The sequence below is a fragment of the Mus musculus genome, chromosome 5 (assembly GCF_000001635.26).
Source record: "Mus musculus strain C57BL/6J chromosome 5, GRCm38.p6 C57BL/6J".
NCBI classification, from domain to species: Eukaryota; Metazoa; Chordata; class Mammalia; order Rodentia; family Muridae; genus Mus; species Mus musculus.
The window spans coordinates 38,256,947-38,271,253 of NC_000071.6; the positions used below are offsets into that span (position 1 = coordinate 38,256,947).

At 45.2% G+C, this 14,307-nt stretch overlaps 1 protein-coding gene across 2 annotated transcripts; it reads left to right on the plus strand.

The window, feature by feature from the left end:
- The first annotated feature begins 3,238 nt into the window (after positions 1 to 3,238).
- Tmem128 (transmembrane protein 128) lies at positions 3,239 to 12,688 on the plus strand. 2 transcript variants are annotated; one of them, NM_025480.4, is made up of 5 exons: positions 3,239 to 3,546; positions 5,051 to 5,192; positions 7,866 to 8,024; positions 10,233 to 10,338; positions 12,113 to 12,688. In NM_025480.4, the coding sequence occupies exons 1-4, from the start codon at positions 3,456 to 3,458 to the stop codon at positions 10,330 to 10,332; spliced, it is 492 nt and encodes a 163-aa protein (NP_079756.2). In that variant the 5' UTR covers positions 3,239 to 3,455; the 3' UTR covers positions 10,333 to 10,338; positions 12,113 to 12,688. The 2 variants fall into 2 exon arrangements, with proteins under 2 accessions (NP_079756.2, NP_001343889.1); NM_001356960.1 differs by lacking the exon at positions 12,113 to 12,688 and adding an exon at positions 10,752 to 10,961.
- Positions 12,689 to 14,307: the final 1,619 nt, after the last annotated feature.

Below are 14,307 nucleotides of genomic sequence, written 5' to 3' on the forward strand. Positions count from 1 at the left end.
CTCCTGGGATTCACATTATAGACTGGGCTACCTAGGGCTCAGGAAGATCCATGAGTGGGAATGATGCTCTTAGTCTTTCAGAGCTCCCTTTCTAGATGGTCCTTTCATGTTTCCACTCCACGTTGACCTCACAGGCCACCATTCCAAAGCAACACAGAAGATCATCTCAATAGCTCAGCATCAGTTCCAAGCTTCCAGAGGTCTGGTCTGGGTCATGTTCCTCTGAGACAGGGTAGTAAGTCTCCTGTAAACAACTAGGACCACAGCAGAGAGGGAGAAAGGTGGGGGAGTTGACTGTGATTAGGTTATGGGAGTCCCAGATATGTGCTCCATATTTGCCAGACAATGAAAACATGACCGCCTCCACTCCAGTCCAACCGAGGAGAATATTGATAAGCGAAGAATGACAATCAAGTTTGATAAATGGAGAGGTTGACATGAACAGTGAGGATCTAAACTCCAAGGACAAGAAAACTGATGAATGAGCAAGTGAATCAAGGCTGGCCATATAGTTCAGTGGTTAGAACACTTCCCTGGCAAATGCACATCCATGGGTATACATAACCCTCAGCATATATATGTATACACACACACACACACACACACGCACGCACACACACACACACAGAGAGAGAGAGAGAGAGAGAAAGAGAGAGAGAGAGAGAGGAAGGCAAGGAGATGGAGAAAGGTCACAAAAAGTAAGTGTCAGATGTCAGATCTTTGGGCTGGCAAGCCTAGAGAATGACAGGTCCCACTGTCTGAATGCATAGGCCACAAAAGGCATGGAGTGGTGCTATCAGGATGGAATATTCTCCCCTTGAGTATATGCAACTTCATGGATGAATAGACTGGTATTTATCACATTGAAATCACTTGCCCAAGAGCCCACAGAAATGAAGCAGGGTTCAATAGTGTATAAACATGTGGACTTAACTAGACAGCTAAAGGGGCAAAGGTCACAGTCAAATTCATTTTCTCCCACAGGTAATCAACATTGAAAATGAAAATTTCTTTGTTGGTTGTAGCCTGTATCGCATATCTGTAATTAAGGTGTCACAATGAATACACTGAAGAACCCAGGAGATGGGCCTCAGCAAAGAAGATGTCATTAAATATTGGACTGGTTCCAATCAGCTTTTAAGTATCATCAATATGGTGTAAAGGCAGTACCGTTAAAAATACCAGGGGAAATACCTGGAAGGATTTCAGATCTAAACACAAAGTCTTCGGAAACACCACAGGGGAAACTTGACCTGACCCAAATATACCACATATGGAAACTCCAGAACGGCTGTGACTCTCTTGGGAATATCCAGTTTCAAGGGAGACCCAGCAGTGACCCTTCTTAGCTGATGGGACAAACTGACTTTTCTGTTAACAAGACTTTCTAACTTTGTACAGGGGGGAAAAGAGGAGGACAGAGAAGAGCTGAATCTGGTTCTTTAGGATCCTGGAAAGAAAAGGAAACCAGGAAAAGGGAGTTATTGTTTAGAAAGGCCATCCGAGCTGCTCAGCCATTACTCTTTGCCTCAAGGGATGCAGGAAAGCTAAAGTAACAACAGAAACAAATTCAGAGAAACTCAACCCCTTTCCTATTTCTTCATCAGCCCCCACACCATATGGAAGAGCGCTCAGATTTTCCTGCCGGGATGTGATGCTGTATTCAGCCCACCTCTCTGCCTTCCTTACATCCCCTGGCAGAACACACCAGTTCTCTTCCATACTCCCCACATCCCACAGGCAGATTTCCATTATGGCACCAGACTGACATTATCTCCGCCATTACATCCCTACCTCGTCCTCAGCATTTACTCTAAGTAGCTAGTCAGAAAATGTTGCTCTGCTCGAATTAATGAAACACGCCTCGACATTTCAAGCAGCACTGTCTTCTCTTCTATATCTGAGGTCAGGTTTGAACCAGGAGCACTTCAAGAGCAGGGTCAGTTCTTACTCATCTTGTCTCCATTGTCCGGCCTCAGGCATGGCAGTTCATAGTGAATAGCAGGTGCAATACACGCTTGACTGGTTAAGCACAAACTTTCTCAGCTCATGACTCACTAGGGAAAGAGTAGGAGAATAAACAATAGGACTCTTGATAGAAGAATAAGTTGTGATCCAGTGAAATGCAGATTATGGGCACTGGGTGGTGGGAACAATTGGCTGGAAAAGAAGGCTGGTTCCCACAGTCCAGAGAGGGCTATTTTTCACAAGCCGAGAGAAGAGGGCTCACAGGATCCCTAAACCATTGGTTTTCCCTCAAGCCCAACAAACCAGATATAGAGATGGATATAATGTCTATTAGGCAGAAAAGCAAATAGTCTTGGGTTCCTTCCTTGCCCAAAGCCATGCAACCTGTAAGTATTACCAGAGACAAAATGAACAGAATACCAAAGTAGTGATCACAGAAAAATAAAACAAATCAAAACAAACAACAACAACAACAACAACAAACAAACAAAAACCTTATTTACAGCAAATTGGAACAAGGGGGAATTGCTTCCAAAATGAATTCCCAGAAACTGGGGAAAGCTGCAGTTTATAAGAGGAATGCAGACTCTGGAGGCAAAAGGTGTCATCACATCTGGGAGGGAGTTTCCTGCAGAGTTAGTCAGATTGCATGCTCTTTCACTCATCCAAGCTATGAAAGTGAAAAATTGAGGACCTTGAGGCAGTATCATCTGCCTCAGAGTTATACTTCTGAACAACCTTAAAAGTGAGGAAAAACAAGCCGGGTATGGTGGCTCACGCCTTTAATCCCAGCACTCGGGAGGCAGAGGCAGGTGGATTTCTGAGTTCGAGGCCAGCCTGGTCTACAAAGTGAGTTCCAGGACAGCCAGGACTATACAGAGAAACCCTGTCTCGAAAAACCAAAAATAAATAAATAAATAAATAAATAAAAATGAGGAAGAACAGCTCATTATTGGGGCTCAGAATGCTGAATATGAACCCTGTCACTTTCCTGCTTTCTGGTAAACTGACAGGGATGTTGGGGGAGTGCAATTTCTTTTAATCTCAGAGGTCGTTTCCCCCTAATCTGGCGGTTCTTTGCTGTCCCTGGGACTGCCTACAACTCATCCCAGACTAGCGGTGGAACCCCTACAGAGCTGGAGTAACCGGGAGACTGGGGCTTGGAAGTTTAGCCTTGGATAGAAGGTTATTTTCTACGTTTAGGCGCTGGAAACTGGATGTTCTCAGGACCGCGCAGCCAGAGGCAACGCTAACCTTGGTCCTTTAGAGCTTCCATAGATAGTAATAATACAGGGACCCACTGCTCCTGAGACCAGAGATCCGTATTTTAAAGTTCAAGTGCTTCTTGGTGATTTAGTGCGGTTTCTTCGCCCACTAAAACCGCCAAGGTAATACAGTTTTATTCCGAGCGTCCGGAGATTCCGCCCTTGGACCTGGCGCCGGAAGTGCTGCGTGCGGTCACTTCCGTCGCACTGGCGGGCGCCAAGATGGACGCTCCGTGGGCTCGGGAGCAGCTACGGCGGCGTTACCTGTTTCCTTCCGAAGTAGAGCTGGACTGCGAGGACGAGGCCAAGCCGGGTGAGGCTCCCCAGACTCTGGGGCCCAGAGTGGGGCCGCGAGTCGGTGTCCAGGGTCCTGACAGGTCTTTCAACCATCCCATCCTCCCCTGAGCCGTATTTCCGCATTCCGTGGAGAGTCGACTTAATGCCGGCTTGGAAACCCCCTTTAAAACTAAAACCAAAACCGACCACTTCAGCTTTGCCCCAATGTAATACGGTACGGATGTATGTACTTAGCTGCCTGTCAGCAGAAAGCTAGCAAAAATCAGTTTGGATTAGATGTATCTCTGCCTGGACATCAGATAGACTTTTCTGTATCCCTGTGGGCCGTTTTCAGAAGGTATCTCAGAACAATATTTATGACATGTCACCATTTGGGTACGAACTACACTCCATTATGTGTTTTTGCCTGTAGATGCACAGAATAAAAAGCAATTTCATAGGAACGAATCATGCTAGCTTCCTATAGGCTAGAGAACGGTAAGGATGAGATACACTTTATTTTAGAGCTGTTTGACCTGGATATTGTAAGAACTTTATTTGTTAGCTTTTCAAAATAAACACTGGCAGTTTGTGTGCATTTTGAGAATATCTTCAAGAATTTGTGTTAGTAGTAACCTCTCTACAGACTGATAGTCTAGAGACCTCACTTGGAAACCAGTAGTCCTCATACAGAGATGGCATGTCGGAATCCCTTCATTTTGTTTGCAGGGAGAGCAGTGACTCGCCTGTCAACTGTGCAGTCTATGCTGTCTTCCGGGGCTACAGCTCTGGTGTGTTACTCCATGTTGGAGCTACCCCAAAAGCTGATGTCTGTTTAAAATATTTTGGTATAAATTTTATTGTATTTGGCGTTTTCCTTTTATTAGTGTATGCGCACTCATTAATTGGTACACGTGCTTTTGGAGGCCAGAGATTGCGCATCTTGCTCTTTTGGTCTCCACATTTTTTTTGAGACTAGATGTCCCTTGGCCCCTGGATCCACCTGTCTCTGTGGATGCTGGGGATGAACTCAGGTTCTCATGTTTGTGCAGCAACCATGTTACCTGCTGAACCCTCTCATTCCCCTGCTTTTGACATTTTACTTAGTTAACATAATTAATTACTTCCCTAGAGGAAATGTGAAATAAAGTGTGTGCTATACCATACTTCTGGATGGCATTGCTGTAGCTAGAAGATTATGAAATGCGATTCCAAGATTCATTTTTCAGCAATAACCAGTAATATTGAGCATATTTTCTAGTGAGTACCTATTAACTATTTCAGCAAATGTAAATCTACCATTTTTGTTATTTGTTTGGTAGGTTCTTGGCATAGAACTCAAGACTTCATGCATACTCAAGATATATTCTACCACTGGGTGACGCCTCTGCCCCTATATATACACGTATCCTGATGCTCTGACAGAAGGAGCTCCCACCTTAGTGGGAGGGATTCTGGTTACTGGAAAGTTCTAGGAGATGACTTCATCTGGTGTAAAAAACTGGGCGAGTTCATAACTCAAAATCTCCCCTATTTTATAGAAACACCCACAGCTGTTGAGAAAAAGGAGCGACCTCTTCCAAGACTTAACATTCATTCTGGATTCTGGATTTTGGCATCCATCGTTGTGACCTATTATGTTGACTTCTTTAAAACCTTTAAAGAAAATTTTCACACCAATAGGTAAGAAAATGTTGTTTCTCCAGGCATAGTGACACAATGATCTTAATTCCAGAACTTGGGAAACAGAGGCAGGTGGATCTCTTGAGTTTAAAGCTACACATTGAGTTCCAGGACAGCCTATATTAGTGAGATGAAAAAAAGAAAGAACAAAAAAAAAAAAAAAAAAAAACCCAAACAAAAAAAAACAAACCCAGTTGCTTCATGTTTTGCGTGTTATAGTTTGTCAGTTGAATTCACTAAACAGTTAAGAGATCGTGAGATGATTTATTTGGTAAAGTGCTTGCTATTATATTATAAGCATGTTGATCAGTGTTTGATCCCCAGAACCTACATTAGAAAACAGACAAATGAACAGAGAAAAAAAAAGGAAACAAGGCAGTTTGGTGCTTCTAATCCCAGCTCTGAGTAGGTGGGGGCGGGGTCCCCGGGCTTATTGACTGGTTAGTCTGCATGAGTCGGTGAGCTCCAGGTCTGTGAGAGACCCTGTCTTAAAAACAAGGTGGAGAGTGATCAAGAAAGACACCCAGCGCTGACCTCTAGCCTACACACCCACACCCACACCCACCCACACACACACACACACACACACACACGCAGGGTTGACCTCTGACCTACATGCCCCCCTATATGTACAATATACACTTATATACACATATACACTTATACCTATATACACATATACATATATACATGTGCATGCACACTATTGACCTCTATCAGACATGATGTTGAAGCAGCTACTGATGATACAGAAAACAGCAAGACACCCTTTAGTCAAAGGGTGCAGGTTTTCACACATAGCCTAGTAAGTTTTGGGGGAACAGTGTATGTGAGATCTTATCATCTTCCTATCTTATGTGGTCCTCTCGTGACCCCTCCCATTACCCTTCTATATACAGTGTTAGCTATTTGATGCGTTGAATGTGTCCGTAAGCTGATTCTAGTAGTCATTTTACTATGTTGCATACAGTAGATTACATCATTGTACCTTGTATGTGTGCAATTTAAAACTGTTACCTGTGCCCCTAGAAGACTAGAGAGGAAAGGCCTGAGAAGCAGAGGTGGAGTGGGAACTGTGGCTGAGAAAGGTGTGTTTCAGAGTAGCTAGGGCAGAGTAGTTAGGAAGGGGGTGGTTAGAGGGTGTGACTCAGAGTTAGCTGCCTTGAAGGTCACGGGAGGAGTCGGGAGCTTAGGTCTGAGTCCTAGTGTCAAATGGCCCTTCCTATCCAGGGGCAGATCCTGTTCTCTCTCATCCCAGGAGGTGACCATGGAACAGAAATTATGCATCGTGTGTGAATAATGTGGAGCTATCAGGTATCAGAAAAGGGGGAGATGTAGGCGATGTCTGAGCTGGCATATGAGGACTGTGTTTCATGCCAAGAACAGTGACTAGACATAACAGTAGAGCCATAAAAGATGCAGGCAGGAGTTTGGTCTTGCTGAATCATGGGAAATGCAGTCTTCAAAGTCTTGAGGTGGAAGGGTGTAAGACGTGAAGTAGTTCCTTTAAATCCTGAGGAAGAGGCTGCTCCATCTTTCACAAGGAAGCATCTTTGTTTAAAATACCACCTCCCGCCCCACCACTTCTTCGTCTGTTTGTGCTTTGGTAGGTCATGTGACTTGTCTAAGTGAGTTTTAGATGGCGAACTGGAACCCAGCACCGTTCTCTCGGGCGGGTGTCTGCTCCCTGAAGGAGGCTCACTCTGCTCACTTTGCAGGCTTCTGTTTCCACACTCACACAGGCCACACTGACAAAGTGGAAGTTCGTGGTCTAGAACCAAGGAATAAGTCTGTGTGGGACTGAGTATCTTTTTTGTTTGATTGTTTCGAGACAGGGTTTCTCTGTGTAGACCTGGCTGTCCTGGAACTCACTCTGTAGACCAGGCTGGCCTCGAACTCAGAAATCTGCCTGCCTCTGCTGGGATTAAAGGCGTGTGCCACCACTGCCCGGCGGGACTGAGTATCAACAAAAGCTCTGATCCCACTCCCCACAGCCATGTTCTTCCCTCAGCTCCATCAGTGACAAAGCTGACACTCAGTTTTCATCAGCCTGCAAACTTCCTCTCTCAGCGGGTTTAGAATCTGCTGGGAGAGAGCCGAGGACCTCAAGTGGCACCCCAGCAGCTGCTTTTTTTTTTTTTATGAACTAGAACTTGGGTCGAGCCCAGGATGGGTCTGACATGGTGGCAGGGGCACTTCTAATTTCAGGAGGTTATTTTCTGCTGTGGCAGACAGACTCATTACCAGGTGTCATGGTGCCTGCTTGGCAGGTGATGGGCAGGATGCCGGGAGGGCCTGGGACTGTTGTGTGGTGAGGCCGTGCTGGGAAGGCCGACTTTTCAGGGCTTTAGTGTGTGTCCTTTCCTTAGCTTTCCTAGGACTTTAATGTGAGAGAAGTAGCATTAGGAATGGTCCCCCACAAATGATGTATGGGATCAACCACAGAAAGAAGTGGGGGGCTTGGGACCACATGCCCTCCAGTGGCAGAGACAGCATAGACACTGGGCCAGGGCTGTGGCGATGGGAGAAAGTTGAAAGCACAGGCCTGGCCTTAACATGGTGTGTTCTTAGAGGCAAAAAGGCATGGCCCCCTACCAAGCCAAGGCTACTGAAATCTCTGCTTCTCCCAGCACGGTCGGTCGACACTGACTTTCTTCCTCTTTGTCTCCACAGTTGGTTTCTCTTTGGCGGAGCCTTGTTATTTGTCAGCCTGTCAATTGCATTTTACTGCATAGTCTATCTGGAATGGTACCGTGGGATTGAAGAATATGATGTCAAATACCCAACACTGGTGCCCATCACAACTGCAACTTTCATTGCGGCAGGGATTTGGTGAGTGGATGTTGAATGTGAATGAAAAGCAATTACAATCACTTTGTGTTTGTGATGAACGTGACCCAGAACCTAAATCAAGCAGCATGGTGCCCCAGGGGGAAGGGGATCCCAGGCACTCTGTTCTTTGGGGGTCTCCTTTCAGCATCTTTCTCTCTTAATCTGCCTCAGTTATTCACAGAGAAGGTGACATCTGCACGAGCCCTGTGTTCTGTTTTGTTTATTAAGTGTCTTTCAGTGTGCACCGAGTGAACTCATCACGGGGCGAGTGCTGCCGCCCTCGGCTGGGGAGGCCTGGTGATCGATCCCTGCTGACCCTTCCCTTTGCTTCACGCTGCCTTCCTGCTGCCTGCAAACACTGCCCCGTCTCTGTTGCCATTTTTGTGCATCCCATAAACACGGTTCTGTTCATCTGTGTTTTGAACACAAGACTGTAGAGAAGTTGGTTGTACGATCACCAGTCTTTAAGATTTAACTGTATGCATGCAGTGTATGCTGTTCTTGTGTAGTTTTCCCCCAGCGGTTATTCATTGCCAGTTGTCAATCCACTGCGTCACTGAGTCCTAGTGTACCTGTTGCGCGGCCACCCAGTCAGGCTGTTTATAGTTGGTGCTGTTTGGAAGGGTGCCATTGAGACCCCCTCCCCCCCACTCTGTTGGGCTTACATGTGTATACATATACCCAGAAAGGTGTGCTTCATTCCATAGTATCAGGCTCTTCCAAAGTGGTTGAGCTGTCTCACCAGCCACTGTTCCCCAAAGTGAATGTCATCTGTGTTAAGCATGTGCAGTCCCTTTCTCTCTGTTGCTCCCTAAACAACAGAGTAGTAGTGCCTTAGGCAGCAGTTCACAGTGTGTGGCACTGTAAGGACCCTAGGGATATGACATAAGGACGTGGGGAAAGGTGCAGGCGATCTGCAGGTGCAGGGCTCCCTGGAAGGCCCTGAGCATTTCGAGACTTGGTGTTGCTGCAAGATTTTAGAGCTAATGATCCTTAGGTAGGAAGGGACAGCTGTCATGCCTTCCCAGTGTGTCTAGTGGCACAGTGTAGCTTGTAGTTCTTCCACAGTGGGAGCAGCTGTGCCTTTTAAAGGTTACGTGTCTTTCACAGTGTGCGCATGCTAAGACTGCTCAACCCGTTCGTTCCCTGTTGCCAGCGTGAACCCACCTTTGTAAATTCACATATGCTCAGAGAAGAAGAGAGGCTATTTTAAAGAGAGAGAGAGAGAAAAAAAGGTAGTACTTGCTCACTGAAGAAAAACTTGTAAATATCAGAAAATGTAGAGAAAGTTAAGCTTCCTCTCTGAGGGTTTTCTTTTTTCTTTTTTCTTTTAATTTCTTTTGGTTTTTTGAGACAGGGTTTCTCTGTATAGCCCTGGCTGGCCTCAAACTCAGAAATCCATCTGCCTCTGCCTCCCGAGTGCTGGGATTAAAGGTGTGCGCCACCACGCCTGGCTGAGGGTTTCTTAATGTAAACTGGGTTCTGCTTTTTGGGAAAGTCTTAAAGCTTTATGTATATTCTGCTTAAATGCTCTTTCTTTGACCCAGTTTCGCCTGCAGCTGGACACTTGCCACTGTGAGGTCAGTATTCTGTGGCGAGGGTAGACCAAGGATGCTGTTTTACTTTGCCTTCTATAGCAGGAACATCCCAAGAAACATCAAATTAATTTTAGGCCTGTGGCTTGTGATTATTTGACATCTATTTATCCAGGATTACATATTAAAACCCATAGCTGTCTAGATAGCTTATTTAATTTTTTTATGGTTTCCCTGGTAGCTTCTGCTTCTATCAGTTCAATCATTAAAACTCACTTGATTTTAGGAAGTGTTTGATTTGATTTGGTGACAAGAAGACTGTTTTTTGCAATGAAGAGTTTATAGCATCATGTATAGCATTGCTTTTTCATGCTATTTTAAGAGTCCTTTCGTCTTTTTCCCATGATAATGCCTGAGATGATAAAGCAGGCTGCAGCCATTTGAGTTTGTGGTCCATCCCACATGCTAACGTCCAGAGACCCATGTCACCCCAGGTCATGGTGCAGCTTCTGTCAGCACAGGCAGAAATCTCCTTCCCATCAGTCATGGTGCCGGGGCTAACGACCCGCATAGGTGGATGTCCTCAAGCCGAGCTCCAACTCCAGACTCTGGAGTGGGGTGTTTGTGTCATCCCACTTGCTGCTGTCAGCTGTTTGGTTTTGGTTTCTTTCAGCTTCAACCTGGCTCTGTGGAATGTGTGGTCATTTTTCACTCCCTTGCTGCTGTTCACCCAGTTTATGGGGGTCGTGATGTTCATCTCACTCCTCGGATAAGCTCTGGTAAGATGCTTGTTTCTAACAGTGAGCCGTGGAAAGGTCTTGCAGTCACTTCCTGAGGGCACTCTTGACAGGACTGCCTGGGAATCACTTCCTGCTGTGTTTGTGCTGACGTGTGTCACCACTGAACACAGCTGCAAGGCCTGAGGCTATCTTCCCAATGTGGAGTTTTAAGTGCTCATTTTTCAGAGACAGCATCATGCCTTTCAAAGAACTCATAAAGACAGCATGTGTGTCTTAATGTAGAGAAGTGCACGTGAGGCCACTTTATACTGTGGGCATGACTGTTGGCTGAATGGTTCTTAGAAGTAGTATGGGAAATAATGGTGATCTTACCCTACTTGGGACAGATTCTGCCATTTTCTATAAATATTGGATGAATGGTACCCTAGCCCTTTTAAAAAATTCTTTCCCAGGGGATGAAGAGATGGCTCACTGGTGAAGATCACTGGCTCCTCTTGCGGAGGACCTGCATTCCATTCCTAGCATCTGCATTGCAGCTCACCTAGGTCCAGGAGATCTAACACCTCGGCCTCCACAGATGATGTCAGGCACATATGTGCTATACATACATATACACAGGCAAAACACTCGTGTATAAAATAAAAATAAATCTTCAAAAATTCTGCCCTTTTTATACTATTTAGAGAATTTATGTGTCCCTGTGGACCAGCTCCTGTCTGGTTGGGAGTACTGATAGACATCTATTAAATAAGTGTATAGAGTGTGAAGAATGCTCATGCTGTGATTGGGGGAAAAAAAGACAATATAGTCCCTCCCCTTGTGCCACGTACATCTGACTTGGAGAAAATCAACTTGACAGGGCCATTTGCAAACAGGGCAAGTAAGACTCGGGGATGTGTGAGTGGGGCTTAGGACCAGGGTGCTCCAGCTGATGGAGTGTGTGCACCCTTAGTGTGACCAGAAAGAAGAGGTACACATGAGCCTGCTGTTGCTAGTCACAGGCAAGTTGCTGGCCATCACCACGCTGTCACAAACAATTGTCTTCTAATATTGCACTGTCCAGAGACTGATGAGACCCATGGGGCCCCTTGTTCCTGTGCATGCCTCACTTTAAGAGGTTTAGTCCCGCCGGGTATGGTGGCGCATGCCTTTAATCCCAGCACTCGGGAGGCAGAGGCAGGCGGATTTCTGAGTTTGAGGCCAGCCTGGTCTACAAAGTTAGTTCCAGGACAGCCAGGGCTACACAGAGAAACCCTGTCTCGAAAAACCAAAAAAAAAAAAAAAAAAAAAAAAAAAAAAAAAGAGGTTTAGTCCCTGTATCACCCTATTCCCACAGCTTTGGCTGACCCTGATTCCCAACTTTCTCCCCCCTCCCCCTTCCCTGTGGCTGGCGATCTTGGGTTCTGACTGTTTGGCTGTTTCTAGGTGTTTGGGTGCCTTGGACTTCCATGAGCCTGGTGTGTGGCTGGCGGTGAGAGCAGCATGGTGCTGGGAGCCAAGCATGTCCTCTTTTCCTTTTGAAATACATATCTGTGTGCATGAGTGTTTGCTTGTATATATGCTTGTTTGTATATGTATATATAGATATAGATATGCATCACAGAGGTCAGAAGAAGCCATAGCATCCCTTAGAACTAGGTTAAAGAGGTTGTGAGCTTTCATGTGAGTGCAGGGAATTGAATCCCAGCCCCCTGCAAGAACAGCCAGTGCCCTTCACCACTACACCATCTCTCCAGGCACACCACTTTGTTTTTAATGGGAATCCATGAGCCTAAGGTGTTTCACTTGGCACATAAATGCTGTTTTCTTCCAGACTTCAGAACATGACCATTTAAAGTGAACAAAGCGTCCAGCTTGTCGGCTGACGTGAAGGAGAAGCTCAGTGTGCACTGCTGTCTCCGCAGTGAGTTGTTCCATGGAGAAACTGTGACTCTCTAGATCTGCTGTCGAAATCAGAATAAATGATCTTTCTCTCTGCTGTTCAAAACAAGTGATTGCTTCTCAGCAGTTTGTGTTAGAACTAGCGAGTGTTAACCTGTCAGCTTTTAGAGACAGTAGTAGCTCATCACAGGAGCACAGTGCCAACAGTTTTACAGATTCTGGCCTGTTCTACTTGAAGGCTAGCTGCCCTTGTATAGGTGACTGGACACAAGCATGACAGAATCGTGTTGTCACCGTTAGTAGTCACTGGATAGCTCGTATTTGTCATAGTTTTTTAAGAAGAGGACCAAACGGAAGTATCTTATGGTTTCTTGTTACTCTGGGTTTTATCATTATATAAGTTATTGGGTTTTTAACATTTTTCAACTTATGTTCTTTTAATAATGTTTAAGTATATATAATTTTTTTCTGTAACATCAATAAAATATTTTTATAATTTTCTTGTGCATTTGGTTAATGCAAATTTGGGGCTTGTTTCTGTTTTTTGCTGTTCATATTTAGTTAACCAGAAATAATGTAGCCTCTTTTTAGGTAGGTTAACTCTGTTCTTAAGTGGCTTAGTAGCAACTGCTGTTTGTGCCCTGTAGGCTCCCATGATGCCTGTCATAAACACTGTGACTCAGAGATACCTGTGCATTTGTTTACCTGTGAAGTGACTGACATAGTCACCACTGGGATTTGGCCACACAATGCCCTTATCTGAGGGACTGCCAATTTTTAAACTGCAAATGGAGACTAATACTTGTCTGTGGGTTTAGAGAAATAGAAATACTGTTGTCAGGCACCCATTCTGGTGTCTGGCACACAGGAGAGATGTGATCAGTGAACACGAGTAATGAGGGAAAGAGAAACTGAGGTGGATGAGGGCTCAGACATAATTGGTAGAGTCAAGCCAGTTGGTAGTTGTGTGTGGAGACTCATTTAGAATAGAGAGTGATCCAGGCTGAGGCCAGAGTCAGTTAGACAAGGATGTCAGCAGTGAGGGCCCGGGACAGGCTGGCGGCTGCTGACCTACCAGGTAGGCTGTCTGGCCGTAGTGAACATGGGTTCTGATAGTTACTCACATAAACTGTCCTGGCTTGAATTTTTATAATTTAATCTATGTTTTAAAACCCAGGTGCCCAATAGATAAATACTGTGGCCTTTGTTACTCAGGATCCCTTTAAATGCTTTCATGTGAGCCAGGCCTGGTGGCACTACCTGAAGCTACTGAGGAGGCTGACTTGAGAGAATCTCAAGTATTCAAGACTAGCCTGGGGCAACGTAGAGAGTCCCAGTCTCAGAAAACAGAAAGATTGGGCCTTTAGAGTATTTGCCTGGCATGCATGAAGCCCTAGTTTCAATCTCTAGTATATTAACTAAGCAGATATACTTATACATATAAATACACACACACGATCATACCTGGTACTTGCCATGCTAAACTCCTATGAATATAATTTCTGGCGCTTTAAAAAAATGCTTATTTTTATTTGTAATTATGTGTATGGTGTGTGAGTATCGAGGGGTTATATATAGATGCCCACAGTTTCTGGCATTTGTGAACTGCTCTATGTGGGAGCTGAAACTGAACTCTGGTATTCTGCAAGATCAGTATATACTCTTAACTGATGGGCAATCTCTCCAACCCCCAACCTTTTTTTTATTGTAACAACTAAAGAAATGAGTGATGTCATGATATCTCACCACGTCTAAACAAGCCAATGGGAGGGGCACCCCCTTGTGAGTGATGAATGTTGAAATTAACAGTTGTAAGTTCTGGTCATCAAGGTTACGACTGTGACAGAATCAAGCCCTGCTCTGACTTTGACAAACACTGTGAAGACCAAGTTGACATTTGCTCCTGGCACTCAGGCTCTGGTTCAAGCCTGGTTGTCTTGCTTGAAACACCCGTGGATGGTTCTAGCGAGCAACTTGGGTAGAGACAGCCCTGGAGAAGCCAGGGTGTAGGATGGGTGGGAACATATCCAGATAGCAGTGTCACTTAGTTGGCAAGGATGGAAACCAGATGAGGACTTCCCCAAGTCTTCTGGGACCTGGCTTGGGAGGCATTGGTTTTTCTAAGAA

What these genes read in the sequence shown, in the direction of transcription:
- Tmem128 (NM_025480.4), top strand. Translation starts at nt 3,456, where the DNA reads ATGGACGCTCCGTGGGCTCGGGAGCAGCTACGGCGGCGTTACCTGTTT. An exon ending in GAAAATTTTCACACCAATAG is followed by an intron (nt 5,193 to 7,865) that starts GTAAGAAAATGT and finishes TTGTCTCCACAG; the next exon opens with TTGGTTTCTCTTTGGCGGAG. An exon ending in TTCATTGCGGCAGGGATTTG is followed by an intron (nt 8,025 to 10,232) that starts GTGAGTGGATGT and finishes GGTTTCTTTCAG; the next exon opens with CTTCAACCTGGCTCTGTGGA.